The sequence below is a fragment of the Seriola lalandi genome, unplaced genomic scaffold (genome assembly GCF_002814215.2).
Source record: "Seriola lalandi dorsalis isolate HSWRI2012SDOR001 ecotype SW California unplaced genomic scaffold, Sedor1 jcf7180002054487, whole genome shotgun sequence".
Lineage (NCBI taxonomy): Eukaryota > Metazoa > Chordata > Actinopteri > Carangiformes > Carangidae > Seriola > Seriola lalandi.
This window is the reverse complement of record NW_019525040.1, coordinates 1,210,033-1,231,729: the sequence shown is the minus strand read 5'-3', so window position 1 is coordinate 1,231,729 and position 21,697 is coordinate 1,210,033. Positions and strand designations below refer to the sequence as shown.

The window sequence follows — 21,697 nt, the reverse complement described above, 5'->3', positions numbered from 1 at the left end:
GTATAACAACATTTTTAGTTTTAAACGGATTTGTTTGATACTAGTCAATGCCTGATTTAAGAGATCATCATAAACACAAACAAAATGCAAACAATCAAGGTTTGACAAGTCAAAATATTTTTATTTAGATCTGGATGAAGAAAAATCAGTACAATAATCTTTTTTCTGTTTTCAAAAATCTGAAACTGTGTTTAAACTGTCTCTATCATCTACTTGTTAATCTAGTCCACCTTTGAGGAGTTAAAGCACAATTTTTATCTAGACTTGGCCTGGTGTGGTTTAAATGGAGAAAAGCGGTGCAATTTCCCTTATTCATGCTCTCACAAATGATATATATGTTTCACAAACCTTAAACTTGGTTTCAAACATTCCCCAGTGCCCTTTTGTTTGTGTAGTCTAGGCTTACAATACAAAATAGACCTTAAAAAATAAAAGCTTAAATTGTATTACATGCTCACCAGTTTACCTGATAAAAATGTGTTATATTTTCCAGACTTGTCTGCTATCAGCCAGAGGAGTCCAGAGCTACACTGTCAGCCCAGTATGCTTCAAAAGAGCACCATGTGGTTGTCCACACATTGTTTGTGGAGCCTTTTAACCCAATAATTGGAGCTCAGTACATAGTACTGGGTGAAACAGAAAATGCAGAGGGTAAGGAAAAACTTTCTGATCTTTTATGGCTGGGAAGTATTGAATAATTTATAAGGATTTTTAAACAGTTTAAACAATTTTCCTTGGGTGCACATACCAGTCAAACAAGAATTACACGTAATAAATTACACCAATATGATTAGTATATGAATTTTGAAATCTGTCACAGTTGCAGCAGTAAAAAAAACAAAACATTTTTTTAAGTTAACTGTATTTTTCTCATTAACCAAAAGGTGAAATGTGGGAAACTAAGTTAATAAGAATTCACAAGATTCAGTGTAAAGATATATAACGTATTAAGCAGCTATCTGGTTACTGATTTGCAGTTCATCTATTGATTAGTCCATAAATGTTGTGCTTGTTTTCTCCATACCTCTTGATTCAGATTCGAGGATCAAGTTGAAATAGAACTTATCAAACTTATCACATGTTTAGATCGTTTAGATGTTCAGTGTGTGTTTGCCGCTATTTAAATGTCACTCACGTTAATTGAATTGACTCTTGATCACTGGGCTAATGTAGGACTTTCTGCCTCAGTTGCCTGCCTTTATCCCTATCTTCTTGTCTCACAGGGGTTGGTGTGATGGTCCGTGCCCGTGTGCTGAACTGTGTTGATGGTGTAAACATTGCCCTTCTACAGAAAGCCATCAATGAGCAAAGAAGCTTCTTCAGGGAGAGGGAGTGTAAGCAGGGTGGAGCTGCTCGGCCTGCAGATGCAATCTGATCAGGGTCTTCATTCATCAAGGTTCCCAGGGTGCTTGTTTACTGTCAGGGCCACAGCAACGGCTCATAAGCTGGAGTGCTGTTATGTGAGCTCCAGTGAACTGTAAGACTGTTTGTTTGGTTAAGTGTTACAGCCATGAGTTTAGTTTTATCAGTTTATAAGTCGATCTTGTCAATGTCTGGCCTTAACAGCCTTAACAACCTTTATTAGGGGTTACAAGTACCCAAATGAATGGACTGGTACATCATGTCTGGCTAATGAAGAACCAAGCACATGTTTTGGGTCTGTGACTTATGAATCCGATGCATTTTTTAGTCATATCCCTTGGTGTTCAGGCATAATAACAGTAGTTGTTCTGTGCTGCTTTTTATATGGTGAAAGTTACCAGTCTTAACATTCTTGATGTAACTTTATGGTCTGATATAATTCACAAATACTTTAAAAATGTGTTACAATAGATATGCCATGTCATGTATTATAGATAAAAACCAAACTATGTAGATATATTCTACTGACATTAAAATGGCAAAGATTTAAAATTGTATGCAAAAAAATAAATGCAAAACACAGGTATAGTCTGGTCCACTATATAGACTAGGACTTGCACTATGAATCCATATTATATCATTATTAATTTTTTTTTTAAATCAATGGGTTAATGTAAAAATAAAGCCGTATATGCATGTGTTGTCATCTCTAGGATATGTTCTTTTGTTTTAACAACTCAAACACATTGTTTACATTTGTCATTAACAGTTGGCATTGCATGGTCTAATTAGTGAGCTATACTGGTTTGAGACCCTCATCACAGATTATGGCCTTATGTGGGCAAGAATTCAAATGATTAATTTATTAATTGATTAGTCCATCAGCAAGAACAATTTGGACTATTGTTCAGACAAAACAAGCAATTTGAGGATGTCAATTTGCATTTTGGGAAACTGTAATGGTAATTCTTCATTATTTTCTGATGTTTCTTAGACTAGTTGGTTGATGATGAGAATAAAAATACCACAAATACCTTATGAGCAGTTCAAGCAAAGGATGTTTCTTTTAGATTTTCTTTTGAAGGAGTTTTAGAGGTCTCAAGGGGAAATACCCAGTATCTCGCAAAAAGCTAAATAATAAGTATAATAGTGTACAATATTGTTTTACTTTATTTGCAAACACCATGTTCATGTACACTGGGTGGAGTGGTGCCCATTATTTGTCATTTGATAGCAATGGAGAAATACACCCTCTTCCTGCTATCGCACTTGTGTGATGTAAAATATGAAAGGATAAAAAATTGTCCAGCTGCTTATGTTATTTATTTAAAAGACTACACAACATTGAACGTGGAGTTCATGCTTTTTAACCATTATAATTTAAATTTATTGATATTTGTTTCTTAATAAAGTATCAAACAAGATTGAGTTTAAAGTGAACAGTGTCAAGGATAGCCCATGAATAATACAGAATCAAATCAATCTCCGTAAATAGCATTGCACCTTGTCCCAGTATCCCTATAACACAATAATATCATAGATAAATTGCATTTATATTCTCTGTTTTTAAATTAAATCAAAAAAAAAAACATAAAAATATCTGCCCACATCAGACATGTTTGGTAAACAAAGGCAACTCAGCAGCAATCATTTTGGCTAAATAGAAAGCTTTGCAGAAGAAGACTTTTCCTGAGTTGAAATGTACATTGTAATTAACAATATGGATTTCCTATGTCTAAAAGTACATTTTTACCAAATCACATCAGTGACTAGATAACTCAGAGTATGTTGTAAACATATCTAGAATCTTGCATATCTAGTAGAGTTGTACGCTGGAGTGTAACCAGAAGCTTTGGAGGAGGCAGGCAGCATTGGTAAGCCTGACACTGGGTCTTGCTTACAGCGATCCAGGGCTTGTTTGTAGCTGATCTTCTCCTTTGTGATTGGGTCTACAATATCCTTGATGTAGGTTGACTCAGCCTGAAGCTCCCTCATCATTGTGCTGTCGATCATTTTGGACCCAATGGCATCCAAGATGCTTACTCTGCGGCCAGTGTTGGGATTGATCAGCCCTCCAGTCTGGTGCTGTGCCTCCATGTAGCGAATGGCCCTGTCCTTCGGCATCCAGCCTTTCTGAACAGCCTCTCCCACAGACAAACACTCTCTAGTCATGGGGTCTTCAACACCAGCAAAAGCCTTCTGGGCATTGAGTAGCCTCTGGAGTTGACTGTCCTCAATGAGGCCTCTTGTTGCTGCCTTGTGAACTGTGTATCTCTCTTTGTTGCTGATATCTATGATGCCGCCTGTTGCTGCCTGAGCCTCCAGAAGCCTTTGAGCGGTGGTGGGGTCAATCAGTTTACGCAGGGTGGCGCTGCGTATTGTATAGCAGGTGTCAGTGTTTGTATCCATTACTCCAGCAATTGGGTGGATTGCATTAGCAATGGAGAGGTCTGAGGTGGCTGATTTCACTGTTGTAGTGGACTTTGGGATGACTGAGTTAAAGGGGAGTTGCTTTTTGTTGTCACCTGCGACCAGCAAGGCAAACTCTGAGATGGGAAGCTTGCCTTGTTTGTACTGCTGTAGATCATACTCTGTCAGCCTACCTTCCTTCACGGCTTCTTTGATGGAGTACTGCTTGCCACTCTTGCGATCCTGCAGTACAGATGTCTCCCCATCAGGTCCCATGGAAGTAATCTCCTCCCAGTCACACTCCAGCTCCTGCAGATGAATGTACTGTTGACGATCAATCAGGCCCTGCAGGTAGGCATCATAAGGAGACATGTCTTTGCCTGTATCTGGATCCAAAATGGTGATTTTGGTGGAGACATTGGTCTCTTTGGTCCTTGTTTCTGTCTGCTCCTCTTTGTGCAGATTCAGCCGAAGCTCTCGAATGGTGCTGTCTCGAAGATGGATCGTGTCTTTTTCGTCGAGGATCTCCCTCTCCAGACGCTGTACATCAGACTCCATCTTAAGGCTCTTCTTCCTGCTCATCTGCGTTCTCTCACTCATTAGTCGGCTCTGCTGCTGGAAAGAAAGGCTGATGTCGTGTCTCTTGGCATCCAGTGTCCTGAGCTCCCGAGTGAGGTCCTCCTTCTCTCTCTGTAGGCCATCCCTGTTCAAAATCAGGGTAGACTCCTCTCTGGAAGTGCTAGATTTGCTGCTCGTCAGAAGGTTGATCTTATCATTGATGCGTTTGATTGCATCCTCGAGGTCTTGTCTGTCAAATTTATGCTGAGTCACCTGTTCCCTCAGGCGATCCCTCTCACTTTCGACAGCCTGGTCTTTCTCAACACGGACAACTTCTTTGTACACTGTCCTCTCACCAGACTTCTCTTTTTGCAAGATCTCAAGCTTTAGAGTGATGTTACGAATGTCTCTCTGGAAACGCAGGACATCACTGGTTTCTTTGTCCATATCTGACCGAAGACCACTTGTCATCCTCTCGAGTTTTGGGTCCCTCTCAACCTTCAGCACCTCCTCAACAACAATACTTTCCTCAACAGCAGGTGGAGCGTTTTCCAGTTGTGTAATGCGCAGTCGGATCTCTCTGAGTTCAGACTCGACTTGAATCCTCTTTTGGTGCTCATCACTCTCTCTCAGGATCCTCTCTTTGTCTTCCACCTTTGTTCTTAGCTGCTGCAGCTCAAGGTTTAGCTGACGCCGAGTCTTTACTTCTTCATCCAGGCTCCTGCTGAGCCGCTCATGCTCGACTGCCTGCCTTGGGTCCTTCTGTAAACGCAAAACCTCCTGCACAACCACTTTCTCCTCAGGTTTCTGTCTCTCCAACAGGATATATTTGTTTTGCAGGTCAAACACCATCTCTTCAATGCTGCGTCGCAGCTGTGCCTCCTCCCGCACGTCTCTTCTCAAGCGATCAGCTTCTTTCTCCAACAGTGGATCAGGTTCATACTTGATGACTTCTCTGGTGACGAGTTTGGTTTCTATCTTGGACTTTTCAGCCTTCCATTCGTCCCTCTCTCTCCTGAGCAGACTCACCTGATCCTGGAGGGAGTTGTAAGTGGTGTGTAAATGGTTCACCTGATCATTTAGCCTCTGGATCTCTTTCTCATTTTCAGGGCTCCGCTCCTCCTTAACCACCTCTTGGAGAACTTCCTTAAGCTCCACCTTGGGCTTCTGAGAACGAAGGATATTCAGTTCAGACGTGACCTGGGTGAGCTCCCTCTCTATATCAGAGCGGTGCTTGTTGGAGTCTTGTATGTCTTTCCTGAGCCGCATTATCTCCACCTCAGTGTTTGGGTCTATCCGGTAGATCTCATTAACAATTTCCTTCACTTCGACTTTTGGTTTCCAGCTTTGAACTTCTCTGTAGCGGCTGTTGAGCTCCATCAACTCTTTGGACAAAGAGTTGTTTTCAATCCTCTCATCCTCCAGGTTTGTTCTAATCTTCTTAGATTCAGTGATGAGGTCAGGGTCTTGTTCAATCTTTTTCACTTCCTTTGTGATGATCTTAGGCTGGATATTAGGAATCAGCCTCTCAAGGGCATTAATCTGACTCCTGGTCTGGAAGATTTCATCATTGAGGAGCTTGCTCTTGTTGTTCTCATCAGAAATTTCCATCTCAAATGTTCGGACTGCTCTCACCATCTCTGGGTCCTTTTCTACTTTCAACACCTCCTTCTTAACCACCCTCTCTTTGATTGGTGGTCGCTTCTGCTGGAGAATTGTGACTTCTGTCTTCATCTGGATATGCTCCCCGTCTCGCACTCGAACTTCATCTCTCATCCTTGCTATTTCATCTCTCAGCTTACTGGCCTCTACGTCCAGCTGAGGATCTTTCTCAAACTCTGTTACCTCTCTGGTCACCAGTTTGGCTGGAGTGTTTTTGAGGTTGTCTTCCACGATGGTGATTTTCTTGTTAAACAGCTCGACCTCACTCTGAGTGGTGCTATGCCTCAGGACCTCTTCATGCAGTTTACTCTGCAGATCAGCCAAATCACTCTCCAGCTTTGGGTCGCGGTAGTACTGTAGTACTTCTTTCTCTTCAATGCGCTCCACTCCTCTGCGACTTTTCAGTGACAACATCCTATCTTTAAAGGTTCTCAGGTCTGCCTCAGTATGAGTTGTCCTCTCCTTCTCTTCCTGCAGCTCTTTTAAAATACTGTCTAGCTCAAGAGCACTCTTTTGCTGGTTTTCAAGCTGCACTTGTTGCTGTGCCACCAGGTGAACTTTCTCCTCATTCTATAGTGGTAAATGAAAGTGACATAGTTTTAGTTGGTTTAAACTGAACATATTTATGTAGTGGAGCACATGACAAAGAAAACAACATTAATCAAATTTTTTTTTGTTTTATTTATGCCCTGTTATCTTACTTGTAAAATTAGATTCTTTGCCAAGCCCATCTGTTTTTGGCGTTGGGTGTTTTCTGCTGTTGCTTTAGCATAACGGTTCACTAGATCCTTTTCCTGTAATAAAAGAGTTACAGCAAACCATCAGCCACTTGTACCGATCAAACATAGATAATTTAACCATGATAAAAATGGAAGAGCTTAAATGTTACCTCTTTCTGAACAGCATCAGAAAGTGTGAGTATTTGAGGTTTTTTTGCAACAGTGACACCAGAATCCTCAAGTGTACTGTTGTACTTATCCACGTTGGCATCGTACTCCTACACAAATGTGAAAAAAAGGTAATGAAATTTATATCTCTGATGGTAACATGAGGAGTTTTTTATTTTCTTTTTCAAGTGCCTAAAACACCTGTCTCTCATTAATATAACATAGTTAGTTATGCATTCATAGCCCTGTATTATGATCCATTTGATACTTACACTGAGAAGATTCTGCAGGTCTTGAGACAGGTCAGACACTCTGTCCATGTCATCTCCTTTCCGCTTCAGGTCATCCATCACCCTCTGTAGTGATATGTTTAACAGAAGTCTATTACTATGAGCAAATGGGTAACATATTCATCTCGTTTTACTAGTACTAGCTTACTACTACTATTTACTACTACCACTACTCTCCACATGATGCGTGGTATGTATGGTCAGGAGACGGTCTCACCTCTTGGGAGCTCTGCTTCTCAGTGACCTGAGACAGATCATCGTTGTAGTTTATTTGGTTTGTCGGCAGGTTGTTCAGGAAAGAGTCGAGGGATTTGCATGTGCTCTGGAGCTCCTGGTTCTTGGTTGTGGCTTCTTGTAAGATGTTTTCTCTGAAAGGATTGATCAAGATGATTCATTTTTAAAATGTGACACTGTAAAAGCTCTGCACCATGATACGTTTAAAATTCAAATGTCAGGTTTTGTTTTGATTTCACACCTTCATGTGACATTAATTGACTTTTAAACAAACAAGAGAAACATCTCAAATGATGAATGATGTATAATACATTTGAGTCCAGGCATAGTAGTAAAGTTGTATACTATAGTGGATGCAACCTTATTACACATTGGGATTGTCTATGATCTGTGAGCAGTATAACCAAAAAAAACGATTTTCCATTTCCCTGTTCTATCACTGGAATATTTTTACATGGCTGAAGAGGCAAAACTATCATAATTTCACTAAAATAAAGCACAGATTAGAAAAAACACCAAGTTCATATGTGGCCAAAATTATGTACATAATACATATTCCTTTGCTTTTAATCATCTTGTGACGCCTCACATTTAACTTGTGACTCTTTGGAGCCCAGCTGAACTAAATGATTTGATTAATTAATGTCTGTGAGTAAGAAAATCCTACCGTAGTCTGACTTTCTAAGTAAACTGAAGTGACTGGACTGATTGTTCTCAGTCTGATTCTCACCTCTCCTTCAGCTGGTTGGCAACGTTTGCATAACGGGTCTGCAGCTGCTTGACTTCAGTTCTCTGGCGCTGGATGTCGGGGCAGTACTCTTGGTAGCCCTGCTGCAGAGAACTGCACAGCTGCTCAGTGGTCTCCAGATCCTGACTCAGCTTCTTCATGTCATCCTGAGCTGCTGCCACAGACTTACGCTGGTACTGATCACAACAAAGGAGACAAGCTATTTGAAATATACACCAGCTGAATCTATGAGTAAGGGGATCACCTTTTTTCTGTGGTAGATGTAAGATTTTAAAGGATTTCCTCACCTGGATGTCATTAACGCGGGTTTGAATAGCATTTGGCGAATCGGGGATTGGACCATCTTCACTTAGCTTCTTCTCAAACCCGGAGACAAGACCGTCCACCTTCTTGATCTGACTCTCCAGGTTGAGTGATGCATTTGCTCTGAGAAAAAAACATAAATGTGTGCTTAAAGTTATTACAATGTTTGAGCAAAACATTTTAAAACAGGTATTTTTATTGGAGACAAAACCTTCCACCGTGCCAATGCATATATGCAACTTCCCAAACATCTGCTTACTTCTTGGTGTAGAGGTCTGCAAGTTCAGCAATGCTATTGTGCTTGTTGTTAGCAGCATTCAGCTTGAGTGGGAGTGCAGAGGAGGTGCCGCTGGGATCTGTGGACAGCAGAGGCTGCAGGTCGGCCTGCGCTGCCAGCTTCTGCTGCTCCAGAGCCTTCAGGGCCTTGGCAGATTGCTGTAAGGAACAAATATAGATACTTTCATTAATCAGATCATCCAGGGTTCCTCTTTGATCAAGCTGTAAAGAGACACCTGATGGCCTATATGTTTTCTCAGAAGCTTTTCTACAGTTTCAACAATATCATCACCTCCGACCAGAAATTTTTACAAACACAACGCCTCTGCTCATGCAAGTAGCCTGAGGGAGTGAAGAACCAGAAATGCAGTATTGTATGTAGAGGGAATGGATACAGGTAAAAATGAACAGGAAGAAAAAGACAGCTCAACAAAACCTTATCATTAAAATGATACGCCATGTTTTTCATCGTCATATCTAACTGCAGTAGTAGTATTGTCACAAAACTGTAGGGGTGTGTTTTGATTGTTGATGTTGTGTTGGTGATTACAACTAACGTATTCATGTTGTAATAAATGTTGTAAAAATGTGACAACTTTGCTGCTGTGAACAGCTTTTTCATTCCTGTTCAGAGTGACCACTACAACCAGTATGTTATGATGAAGAGGAAAATTAGGCCACATGGATGATATTTAGTAAATTTGATGTTCCACACACATTCCTCCTAAACCTAATGAGCTTCCATAAAGAACATCAGCAGAGAACATGCAAAAAAAGAGCAGTCTCAGTTCAAATAAATTGTCTGCTAAAACTGTCTAAAACTGTCAGTGTTGATTTGAGTTTACTCCTCTCACCTCCTGATCCCTCAGCCTTTTGGCCAGGTCTCCAGCTGGGTCGGTGCGGCTGAGTGGGGCTCGCAGGCGGCTCAGCATGCTCTCCTCAGCGCTGGCCAGGTCACTGTCCAGCTTGTCCAGCTGCTGGCCCAGGGCTCTTATTTTGGGGTCCAGTGGGGCAGAAGACACCGGGGCTGAATGAAGGAACAGGGAAGTTGATTCATTGACTGATCTGATTTTGGCTTTAAAACTATCTGTGCAACTGCTGGTGAATAATTATCACGGCTTTTAGAATCAGTGATTCCATACAAATTAGGATATTGAAGGATTTAATTTATAGATAATGACCTGATTGTAGGGGCCTGGAGTTGTCTGATTTGTGATTCTTCAGGGACGCCACTAGAGCAGCTCTTCTCTTCTTGATGTCTGCCAGTTCTCCACCCAAACTGATGAATTAAAAACAGAGAGAGGTAGAAACAGGAACAGTGTTACTGACATGTTCTTGCATTAAATGTTGTAGCCGCTTAATAACAAAGCCATGCATTACTCACAGGTCAACTTTGTCAATGGCCTCTGAGTCAGGTGGTGGGATCTGGAAGCAAACTCCTGGGAAGCTTTGCGTTACACCATCAGTGGAGATGACATCCCAGTTCTCGTCTGAGTTTGATGTCAGGGTGAACTTCTCCTCTCTTGCCAGAGCAGCCTACATAATAATAACAAATACAACACATCCAAGAGTTTAGACAGTTTAGACAAGAAACATAATTGAATTGAAGCATCTCAGCTACAGATATTTGACCGAATGTCTGACAAAAATGTAACCTCCACCTTATCTGTGTCCCAGTCACACAGGGACTCCACTGTGATGGGTCTGTTGGGGGCGTTGCGTCGTAGCTTCAGAGGAGCGATGGTGGTACTGCGTCTCCTCAGGTCGGCCAGCAGCTGCTCACTGTTCTGCACAGCCTTCTCCTCCCCCTGGTGGGAAACGGACGGAGAGGAAAATATACTTCAGAAATACCAATCTCATGGTAGGTAACAACAAATCGTCATCTCGTGTGTTATCCTGGAATTATAGCTTAATCCAGGTTTGCTCCAAAACAGGTCAAACATTTACCTCTTGGTGAAATTTCCAAAACAATATCCTACATAATGTATCTATTTCTGTTTCCAACCTTGTTCAACTTTAACATAGCTTATAAATGTACGTTTTTTTAAATTTTTTATTGAGCACAGCAGATAAAAACAAATGATACTGAAAGATTATGTAAACAAACAAGAAATTGACATTTTCAATCTTGTTGTCGCCCCATTCCACCTGTCTATTCCCTTTCTCTCCCGTTCTTCCTTCTTTCTCCTCATATGTTCAGCTCTCATCCCCTCCTCTCCTCTTCCTCCCTCCATCGGCTTAATCCTTAAACTAAGTCAACTCGTAGGACTGTCTGCACAGCATTGACAGTAGACGTTCCTGTACCTCGAGCTGCAGCAGTGTCTCCGAGTTGCTCTTCTTGCTGATGGACTTGGGGTCCAGGCTGTTGTTGAGTCTGGTCAGTGTCTCTGACAGTTGGTCAGTGTCCATTTGATACTGGAAAATACCACCAAAACATTTTTTTAAACTATTATATAAAACTTGAATGTGTATGTATTTAGTGCATTAGAAAAGACAAAATGTGCCCACGTCCCCACACAAACTTAACAAATTGTGACGTTTTTCTACCTTTTTGAATTCCTCCACATTGTCCAGGTGCGACTCTTGACAAATGCAGAGATTGAGGAATTTCTGCCACTCATTTCGTACAGCATCTTTCTGAGCCTGGAAATATAATGTAAAGAGCTCAAATCAACCTGGATTACACAACCTTCAGAGGTTAAAGCTAATGAAAGTTTGGGGTTAGTTACATATTTAAAGATTTAGATTCCGGGTGACGACATGTACCTGTATTGTGGCACTGGCAGGGTGCTTCAGTTCAGTGAGTCTGTCTCCTTCATCTTGGATTTTATTCACCTCACTCTCGTGGGACAGCAGACTGTTGTTCTTGAAGTTCTGATTGACATCAAATGAAAGCGGCCTTATTTATATTGCATGTTTTGTCATCCCAGTGTAGAACAAATATATTGGATCATTCTGGACAAGCAGTTATTTAGAATTGTGTATGTTGCCGGGAATGTGATCTTTCAGTCCTGACCTCGTACTGCCTGCGGATGTCAGGTGGGTCAACCATGCGGTCACTCCAGTCCTGCTTCTTGATCTTGTCCTGCTCTTCTCCCAGGAAAGCCAGTTCCTTGTTGCAGCCCTGCATGTATTCGTACAAGCTGTTCAGGTAGTGGCGACGCCACTTGGAGTTGTCCTGGGAAAAAAAGGCAAAAAAACTATGAAAACCTGTCCTGAAAAAGTTCTGAAAGTACAAACATTTATTCTGACACATAAACAGAAGAAAGTCCAACTTTAAATGTAAATCTTTCCATTAAAATCTAAAATAAACTATCACATGACAGTTGTCAAACACTGTCACTGAGTAAATATTCGTCTTGTTGTGATGGTAAATAGAAAGTGACAAGAAAATTCTCAAAGATCTTCTAATGGATGTTCATGCATTTTCTTTTCTAGTCATGATTTTTCATCATAAAACTCAATAATAAATGAACAATAAAAACATTGTTATTACAAGTGAACAACTCAACTCACCAGTAGATTGTTGTATTGTTTCTTCAGGGCTGTATAGTTCTCCTAAAAGACAAGATAACATGTCTCATTGGCTGCCAGCAACTGTTTTTTATTAAGAACAAAATGAGTAATGAAGGCAAACAGAACATTAATATCTATGCTAACTGAGGATACCCAGAATATGATGTGAATGTTTTTTCATGTAAACACGTTTGTTCACCTTGCTGCCAGCGGAGCTGACGCAGAGCTGCGAGTTGTAGGCCTCGACCTCTTTGTGTAGGATGTTGTGAGCAGCAATCTGCTTCTCCAGATCTGCCATGGTGGGGCCGTACTCCTCCACATTCACCTGTTTCTGTAAGCACAGACAATAGAAGAACATCACTAATGGTATGTAAATAACCTCCAACGGGCGAGTACGACAGGATGAGGCACTCTGTAATTAGTTGTGTTGATAAGTCGCACGGATTTGGTTAATGTGTTTAAAGCATAGCTTGTATTATTCTGTTGAAACAAGTTTAAAAGATAAGGCTGGCGATTTTCGTTTCCCAATCTGTCAACCTGCCAAAGCCCATTTGTGCCTGTTTTAAATCTTTATGAATATATATTTATATTTTTCATTTTAATTTTTCTAAAACAGCTGGGCGCTGTGGTTAGTACAACAGGAATAAATGGTGTAATAGACAATAAATTTGTCGGGGACTACTTTCAGTGGTGGATTAATACACATCTGGTATGTAAGAAAAATCCAGAACATTGCCAGGTTTATTCTTTACAGTAGTCCTAAAGATTCAAAGAGATTTTAAGCAGACAGCACCAAATGTTCAGACAGTGTTATTATACTTACTTGTTTCTGGTTGAAAACAGGCCCCCAGTCGATTCTGGGCATCAGCGACACATCATCGATCTGCTCGTAGATTTCTCGGTAGAAGGCGCAGTCCTTCAGCCAGCGCTCATGGAGGTGGATAACACTGGAGAAACAACAAACTTTGGTTAATATTCATGCACACCCACAGTGTTCAATTTTAAATAAATTAATAATAATATTTAGACTAAAGCCAGAGTCAGTTACATGACTGGCCCTGCACTGTTTGTTATGATTAACAGACAAAGACTTTGTAATGAAAGGAGGCATTATGAAATAAAACGGTTGCAGGGAAATATTGCATTGTCTTATTTATTTATTTTATATTTTAGCCTCCATAGCTAGTAGCATTAGCTTTAAGGTGGGGACCGATTATGTACCAGTAATCACTTGCAATTAACTGGAGCTGTTGTGGACTTTAAATGTGTATGTGTGGTTTTACATTTGAAACATCACTAAAAGAAACTTATACAGCTATTACAGCTAATTTAGTTTATTTGAATATTAAACCTTCCTGAATGCTGCTGTGAGTTTATGTTTTATATCCTCAGTACAGTCTCTTATTAAAGATTGAAAACGCTCTGAAGAGGCTCCACACTTCTCTGCAATGGAGCAGCTGTAAATCTTCTGTTTTCTATTCATTCAGTACCAACTCACTCGCTCTCTATATCTTTGGCTTGCGGGTGTTTGAGCTTCTTGGCTTTGTCCACATCGAGGAAGAGGTCCTTCAGCAGGCCCTCAGCCTCGCCCAGCTTGTCTGAGATCTCGGTCTGATGCTCAAAGGGCTGCTCTTTCTTGTCATTTTCAGCGTCCTGGTGGAAGCAGACAACAGGTGAGATGACAGTGAAGGAAAGTGACGGTATCGTTAGCACATTAGTCCGTGTTTGTCATTCCCAGTGTGTTTGTGTGTCCTCACCACAGCGAGCAGCTCTTCCGACCGGAGGATGTCTTTCTCCACCTGGTCGGCATTCTTTTGCATCTGGGCGATCAACAAGACCAAGCCGCTGGCCTGGGTCCTGCAAGGGTGAGGGGAAGGGGTCGGAAAAGGTCACAGATTAAACCACATGCACCAATCAGATGGTGTATTATCCTGAAATGGTTCAGCCTTCCCCTATGATGTTCCACAGTTCTTCTCACAGTGCCAAATCCTCTGCATCTGAGCACCCACACCCACCCGCAGACATGGCTGGGTTTTCCTAATTGCATCTTATTTTACATGCAGGTTTGCTTCTTGCTACTCTCAGGAGCCCTCAATGACAAACAGTAATCTTGATCATGACTGAAATACTTCCTGAACTTACATGAACATCAGGACGACACACAAGACACCACACAAAAAAATATAAACTTAGAAACACTTAAAATCCCAATGATGATTAAGGACAACACACATTTTAAGATCAGTTTCACATAACAATGTATTGTATTGTATCTTTCCACTCTTGTATTATCTCACTGATTATCAAGTTCATCATGATCAAACAACCTGACAAATCACGCACTGTCTCAAGAGCTACTGGGATGGCGTAGAAAATCAACCGGCTCATCCAGAATGCTGCTGCGAGTCCTCACTAACACCAAGAAAGTGGAGCACATCACACCGGTCCTTAAATCACGGCGCTGGCTTCCTGTGTGTCAAATTTTTAAAAAATCTACTTGTCTAGGAAGCACTAAATGGTGTTGAATGGTACGTTAGTGAAGCATCCAGACCCCTCAGGTCATCCGGGACGACTTTACTCTGTGTTCTGAGAATCAAAACCGAGCACGGCGAAGCAGCTTTTTAGTTCCTATGCTCCCAACCTGTCGAACAAGCCTCCTGAAAACCTGAGGTCTGCTGAAACCGTCAGCTCATTTAAATCAGGGCTTAAAACAAGATTATTTGGCGTGGCTATCCAATAATTAAATACATAACTTCTTATTAATCTTTTATTATTTATTTGCTTTTGCAAATGCAATTTTAAAGTCTTCTTCATGTCTTATTTTTCCTGTATTTCCATGCCTTCGTAAAGCATTTTGAATTGCCTTGTGTCTGAATGGATCTATATGAATGAGCTTGTCGTGGCTCGGGTCGGTGTGAGGTTTATGTAGTTTCACCGTTAGAGCCACACCTGAAACGTTCCTCAAATGCTAAAAATTCCACAGTGACTGTCACTCCCTGTCACGGTTGGTGCTGCTCTCGAGAAGGTAAAGCGATGCCTCAGACGGACAGAAGGCGGAGGAAATTCTGCTGCGATGAACTACACTCATAAAACTAAATAAGAGCTCAACTGGCAGTTATAGAGTCAAAAATCTAAAGATTTGGGGTCAAGAATTTTACTAAAAACAGCACAGGATGTTTAACAGTTTTGGAGACTTTTTTTTTTTTTGATTGAGGTGAAATTGTCTTCTCACTTATAATGAATAGGTTTTTCTTCAACAGCTGCATAAAAGCAGCCCATTAAAGGAGAAACTTGCAGTATGAATTTCTTACTGATTTCACATATTTTACACTTCCAGGCGTCAAAACTGTAGTTCATATATAGATACACATTCTTTTTAAAAATCTGGTTTCTGCTTAATCAGTGCACATATTACTTCACCTGCAAGTTGCCTCTAAAATCAGTTTGACATCAGTTGGGAAAGTAAAATGAAGTTACACAGAAAACAACAGATCTGGACTGACATGTCATGAATCATTAAGAAATGTGGCCAGACATTTTACATATTAAACTCCTGTTCTTCTCCCCGAGAGTTTAGACACCAGGGCTGATTGTACAACCTGTAACGAATTCGTTCACGCATCCTCTGAAATACTGCTGATGTGTAACACCAGACCGAAGAATGTTGGCAAACCGTTCAGCACCTCACTGGTTCATCTATCTGCATACCAAAGCTACCTCAGAGTACAAAAGTCTCCCTGGGGAGAAAAGAAGCAAATGTCTTACAAGACAGATTTACACCTGAAGAGCACATTTGACACAACTCTTTAATGATGGTGCGACCGAGGAATGTAGAGACCGGCTCCTGCACTGACTCACTGAGGTGTGAGCTGATCTGGTTCTGGCCTCCCTATTCCTGCTCCCTCAGCAGGAAGGACAGGTGTGGGCCACACACACACACACACACACACACACACACACACACACACACACACACACACACACACACACACAGAGTACACATAGTACACATAGTACACATAATACACACACATTATTTTTAATTTCCCCCCATTTTCAGCCAAATAACTACTTAAAATCCCCACGGTTAGTTTTGAAGAGAAGTGCATTCAGGCAGTCGTTATTTTGTCTCTGATACTGCGAGTGAGTGAGATGTTGGAGGTGAGGAGGCGTTGTTCACTCTGCATGGATTGGTGGAACAAATATCATAATATGATCTACATGCTTTTAGCACCTGGTCTATCCTGGCTTTGTCTGTTATGAGTCGGCTTGTTTTTTGAATGTCTTCAAAACTAAAAACTAAAAACCTGTCATTAAAGCTGAGCTTCTTCTTTCTCACACATTTTCACATTTTAAATGTTAATGTTTCTTTTGGTCGAGGCATAATTGTGATTTAACTTTATTAAATCTTACTGAATGAGGCTGTTGAGGACATGGATGGAGGATGTGACAGAGGTTTGTCATCTTGTCAAGTGAATGTAGTCAAGAAGCTGAAGGAGAGGTCACACCCACAGTCGGGTGTGTGGTCTGATGTGTGTCTGCCTCAGGCATGTGCTTTTTGTAACAGTGTGTGCTTCCTCTGATGTAGGGTTGCGCACTGAGATGTTGGATCTGCAGTTAGTTTTAACTCCTCACAAACAGCCGGAGTTCGTCTTTGTTTAGTTAAACTCTTAAAAAATGGCTGCTGCCTGATCACAGTGAGCACTTCTGTCAACAGTACAAGCTCCTTTTTATGGTGTGTGTCAGCGCTCTGTGTTTAGGTAAAGCTAAATGACAACTTTTAGTGACAAAGACTGCAGTTTGATCAAAACAGGAAAAAACAATATAATGTGCTAAAAATGATTTTCATCTATGAATGATCACGGCAGGAAAGCCAAACAGATATCAGCCATGCTCCGTTTGACTTGAAAGCAGGATAACTGGATGACCCACATAATTCAGAAGGGCCTGCCAGCCTTTTTTTGGTTTACTTAGTTGCAAGATGACAAAACACAAACCACAAACACTCCCTGATATGATTTCACATTTCCTCCCAGCTTACAGTTAGGATTATGAAATGTAATTGTGTTGAAATTTTGGGGCTAAAAGAGATGGGAAACAGATTAAAAGAAGAGGACAGGAAGTCAGCTTGAAGGTGACGGTTCTCTGCAGCGTATCGTCATCAGTCATCAGTGTCAGTATCAAATCACTGTGTCGCTGTGATGTAAGCGACAGATCGCATCAGCAGAACAAGATGGCTGCCTGTGGCACCCTCAGACATCACTGCTGATGGGCATCATGTCATCCGGACCAGCACCCACACACACACACACACACACACACACACGCACACACACAAACACACACGCACACACACCACTATGTTCTGCACTTTACCTGTGCATGTTGTTCCTAATTATAAATTGTGTTTTCCCCATTCACCTGGGAAGTGAAGTGGGTCTTTAAATTTAGACACTGCAGGTGTGAAACCAACAGAACTCAAGTATGATTATACATTACTTTGTTACCTTAAATTACAGCTGAAACAATAATTAGATGAATTGATTAGTCAGTTGATGGAAAATTAGTTGGTGTCCATTTTGATTATCAATTAATCATTGAAGTCGTTCATCAAGGAACAATGTTAAACATCTACTTGTTCCAGCTTCTGAAATGTGCTGCTTTCCTCTGTTGTCATCATGTTAAATACACTGAAGCTGAATATCTTTGGGGTTTTGACTAGAAACTTCAAATCATCACCTTGGGCTCTGGAATACTGATCTGGATTTGCTGACTAAACAATTAATTGATCTTTTGAAAAATTACTAAAGCAATTAACTGAAAATGAGAATAATCATTAGTCACAGTCTTATGTTACACTGTCTTATTGATGTAACAGGTGAAGGAAATGTCTTAAGTGAGCTGAGTGACCTGTCCTGTGTCACGCCGTAAACTACGGTTTGGAACCAACGCCCACATGACAGAAAGAAACCAGCTGAGCAGTGCGTGGCTGCCCTGCCTGTCCTGCCCTGCCACACCTCAGCAGACAGACGACATGTACAGGGCAGGGACCAGATGTAACCACGGGCTGGTCAGCACCTTCCTGTGAAACCCCGTCAGCGTCAAAAAAGGGGCAAAAAGATGAAACTATCAGTCCGTTTGGCAGCTGAACTGAAAGCCATTATGGCCATGAAATGACCTTAACACAAGCGTGTCTTAAAGGTGAGGGTTCGTCATCATCGCTCTTTACCTTCAGTAAGATCAGTAAGTCAGAGTTATCTGGCTCTGGATATCTCTTTACACATGTAGCTGATTTAAGATGCTCACACTGAATGAATTTCATTCTTCATCTCCTTCTGTATAATGTGTAAAACAGGTCTCGGACATTTTACATGTTACACATTAAACTTTGGCCCCATTGTCTTTTTAATGTGACTGCAAGCAGCTCTCTACCTCCACCTGCCAAGGTTAAGTCCTATTTTTAAAAATCACTTTTTTGTCCAACATGTATTGGAGTCTGGGTGAACACCGGCAGTCTGGTTGTCTCCTGATACTTCAATCAGCACTTAGAGACAAGTGTGTTGTGGTAGATGTCAAAAGTCTAGATTGGCCCATAAGTCACATTTTTGGAGGCTTCAGTGCTTGAGAATCGGGTGGAAAAGAACTGATAATAATTTCCTCTTGTGTGACTTTCACTTCAAGTCATAAACATATTTTCACTAGTTTCACCTGTTGTCTTAAAGCACAGTGTCCCACCTCATGTTTACAAAGTAAACCTGACCTCAGGCTCTGTTAACAGACTCTTGAAAAGCTCTCAGCATCACTGAGGATTAACCCTGACACCACTCAGTACTTGAATTCAGTGGAGCATACAAGCAAACTTGCATTTAAAATTTCTTTCAGCCCAGCCACAGTATAACAGGAGGGAAACCACGGCACACACGGAGAGAACCAGGACAACGGCACGCACAGGAAACATGACACAGTCCTCAGCTCAGGAAGAACAGGAGGAGGGGGAACATGACCGAGATACAGTGTCACCACACACACACACACACACACACACACACACACACACACACTCATGCATGCATTCAAAACTCACTTGTTGATCTTGCCCGAGACCTTGGTCGCGCTGTCCTTACTCTCCTTTCTCTTAAACATCCTGGAGGTTGTGGGTGGGGGTCAAGCGGAGATCCCACGGAAATCTCTCTTTCTCTCTCTCTTATTCCTTCTTCGTCTCTGTCTTCCTCACCCTGTGGCTCCCACTCTGTCTCTCCTCTCCCTTTGGCTCCTCTCACACACACTCACGTCAGCACAGTGTTTGGCACTGGCAGCTCCTCCCAGACAGGTTAACAGGTGTGTCACCGCCCAGACATCCACCTTGCAGGGGAAGACCGGACCGACCTGTTCCCCGCACTCTTCATTCCTCCCACCCTCGGTCCTGCCCTTCCTTTTCATCAGGGCCCTTACTCACTCTCAAATCTCACTCAGTGAGCAGCAGGGGCCCTTTGATCACCATGGATGCATAACTCATGGGGCTGGAGTGACACTGAATTCCTGCAGGGAGAAGGGAAACAAAACATTTTTTTATTTGTACAAGTGGCATTTACCAGTCAACAAAACGCCACTGAACACAACTGAGAAAATTCAAAGAGCAATGAGTGATTCCACATCTGGCTGATATGAGAGAGAGAACTGTTGTGGTCTTTGCTTTTGTTGGATGTTGCTCCCCGTCTCTCTCTCCCTCCTTGTTTCCTGGTATCTCTCACTTATAGAGACAAAATATTAACGAATCACACACGTAAGATACATTATAAGCATAAAAAGCAGCTTCTACTTTCACCAAAAGGTGAGTAATATACTGTGTTTCTCACAGGCACATTCATTTGATATTTCATGCCATAGACATGCCATATATATATATATATATATAAATATGCAGTACTGTTGCAGATTTCCAGTCTAAAGCTGTTGAAATGTATTAACTTATCTGGTCAGCCTATCAAAGGGCCCTACATACACAGAGGGAATCCCTACCACCACTACTTCCTCACACGTCCTCTCATCTAAAAATATTATCCTTAAACACTGGAATGATCTCTAAAGTGACCTATCTCTAAATAATATCAGCTCTGTGTGTCCCCTGGTCACGTCTAAATGTTGCTGCAATCTGAGAGACAGACCGGTTCATCCTGACACTAGAAAACCACAGCAGACCGTCTCCTGGCTGCCTGCTGTTCAGCCTACAGGTTTTTTGTCTGCTGTGCAAAATGTTCTAATTCGTGAGACGACAATTACTTTACACATCCACGTACTGAAAAACTGCAGCAGCACACATGATGTCTACGTGTTGAAATGTCCCTGTGGTCTGGTTTATGTCACGCTAAACAAAAAGGGCTTTACAAATTTGGATACCTGAACATAAGACTGTAATACGTACACAAAACATGGATTATGCTATTGGCTGATATTATGTGCAGGCTCACCACGGCTCTGCAGCGTCCTTAAAGCGCTGCACGGGGAATAGGAAAAATGTCACCCTCACCCAGAGGTGGTGACATCACGGCTCCATAGAGAGGCACATTGAATTTCCCACTCTGAACACTGTGGAGCCCTTTGACCTCAACAAAGAACTTTATTTGTTGTGTAATTGTTGTGTAAACACTTGACAAATGTTTGTACTTGTACTGTTTGTGCTTTTATCCTTGTAACAGTCAGAGAGGTTTGTGCTCTTCTTTTTTGTTTCTGACATGATGTTGGCCTTCCTGAATCAATCATCTACTGAATTTGTCATGTTTTCTCGCAGCTGTCACATGACAAATGATTGTACTTGTACTTTCTGTACTTTTATCTTTGTAACTCTAAGTGAGCTGTTTTATTTTGCTCCTTTTCTCTCTTCGTCTTGATCTCCCCTCTCTCTCTCTCTCTCTCTCTCTGACTTCTTCTTATCATTATTATTCATGACTCTAAATGTCACAAAACTAAATCTAAATGTAAGACTAGGTATCGATATCGGCCCTGTTCACCCCTCTCTTCACCCTGACACTACACTGTGTTAACCCTCAGCCAAGGCTCAGATAATCTTGATGCTACAAACACAGACACCCAGTGTGTTTACAGTCAACAGTGGAAAAGTGTCCGACGACCTCGGGGACAGAAAGGAAGTCTGTTACCTAACACCTTCATATAGAGGCACAAGTCGTTCTGCTAATGATTAAAGACGGCGTGCCGTGTGGAGCATCTACAGACCTGCGAGTCATTCAGGATCAGGGCGTCTCTCTGCAGCATATCAACAATAGGGAATCATGGCGAGGAATGCAGCTGGGCGACTTTCTTTGCAGTGCAACAGCACAGAGAGCTCACATTTTTGAAGTGTCCAGTCATAGGGTTTCACTTATCTGGGTGCGTCCAACTGTCTGGAAAACAGAAACTCTTTATTTTGCTGAGCGTTACATTGTGGTTGTATTTTT

General features: G+C 41.6%; 2 protein-coding genes across 2 annotated transcripts in view; one reads left to right on the top strand and one right to left on the bottom strand.

The window, feature by feature from the left end:
- Window positions 1–2,400, top strand: part of ten1 (TEN1 subunit of CST complex) — a 2,647-nt gene extending 247 nt beyond the window's left edge. The window contains exons 2-3 of the mRNA XM_023412785.2: window positions 494–651; window positions 1,224–2,400. Of these exons, the coding sequence (XP_023268553.1) occupies window positions 494–651; window positions 1,224–1,375 (310 nt within the window). The 3' untranslated portion in view covers window positions 1,376–2,400. The remainder of the gene's footprint in view (window positions 1–493; window positions 652–1,223) is intronic.
- A 263-nt stretch (window positions 2,401–2,663) lies between these two features.
- On the bottom strand, window positions 2,664–19,521 carry evpla (envoplakin a). Its single transcript, XM_023412784.2, has 22 exons — window positions 19,330–19,521; window positions 14,003–14,102; window positions 13,744–13,898; window positions 13,069–13,192; window positions 12,445–12,576; window positions 12,246–12,287; window positions 11,746–11,907; window positions 11,496–11,603; window positions 11,277–11,372; window positions 11,034–11,144; window positions 10,391–10,537; window positions 10,114–10,265; window positions 9,911–10,008; window positions 9,584–9,756; window positions 8,713–8,888; window positions 8,438–8,576; window positions 8,133–8,326; window positions 7,386–7,536; window positions 7,151–7,234; window positions 6,881–6,988; window positions 6,693–6,785; window positions 2,664–6,561 (listed from the first exon to the last, which is right to left on the bottom strand). Exons 1-22 carry the CDS (start codon window positions 19,386–19,388, stop codon window positions 3,163–3,165), a joined length of 6,003 nt encoding a protein of 2,000 aa, XP_023268552.1. The 5' UTR covers window positions 19,389–19,521; the 3' UTR covers window positions 2,664–3,162.
- Window positions 19,522–21,697: the final 2,176 nt, after the last annotated feature.

Excerpts from the sequence above, each read along its gene's own strand:
- evpla (XM_023412784.2), bottom strand. The coding sequence starts at position 19,388 with ATGTTTAAGAGAAAGGAGAGTAAGGACAGCGCGACCAAGGTCTCGGGC. Across the intron at positions 10,266-10,390 it reads GTGACTGGGACACAGATAAG|GCTGCTCTGGCAAGAGAGGA; the intron begins GTGGAGGTTACA and ends ATTATTATGTAG. Across the intron at positions 10,009-10,113 it reads GCCATTGACAAAGTTGACCT|TTTGGGTGGAGAACTGGCAG; the intron begins GTGAGTAATGCA and ends TTAATTCATCAG.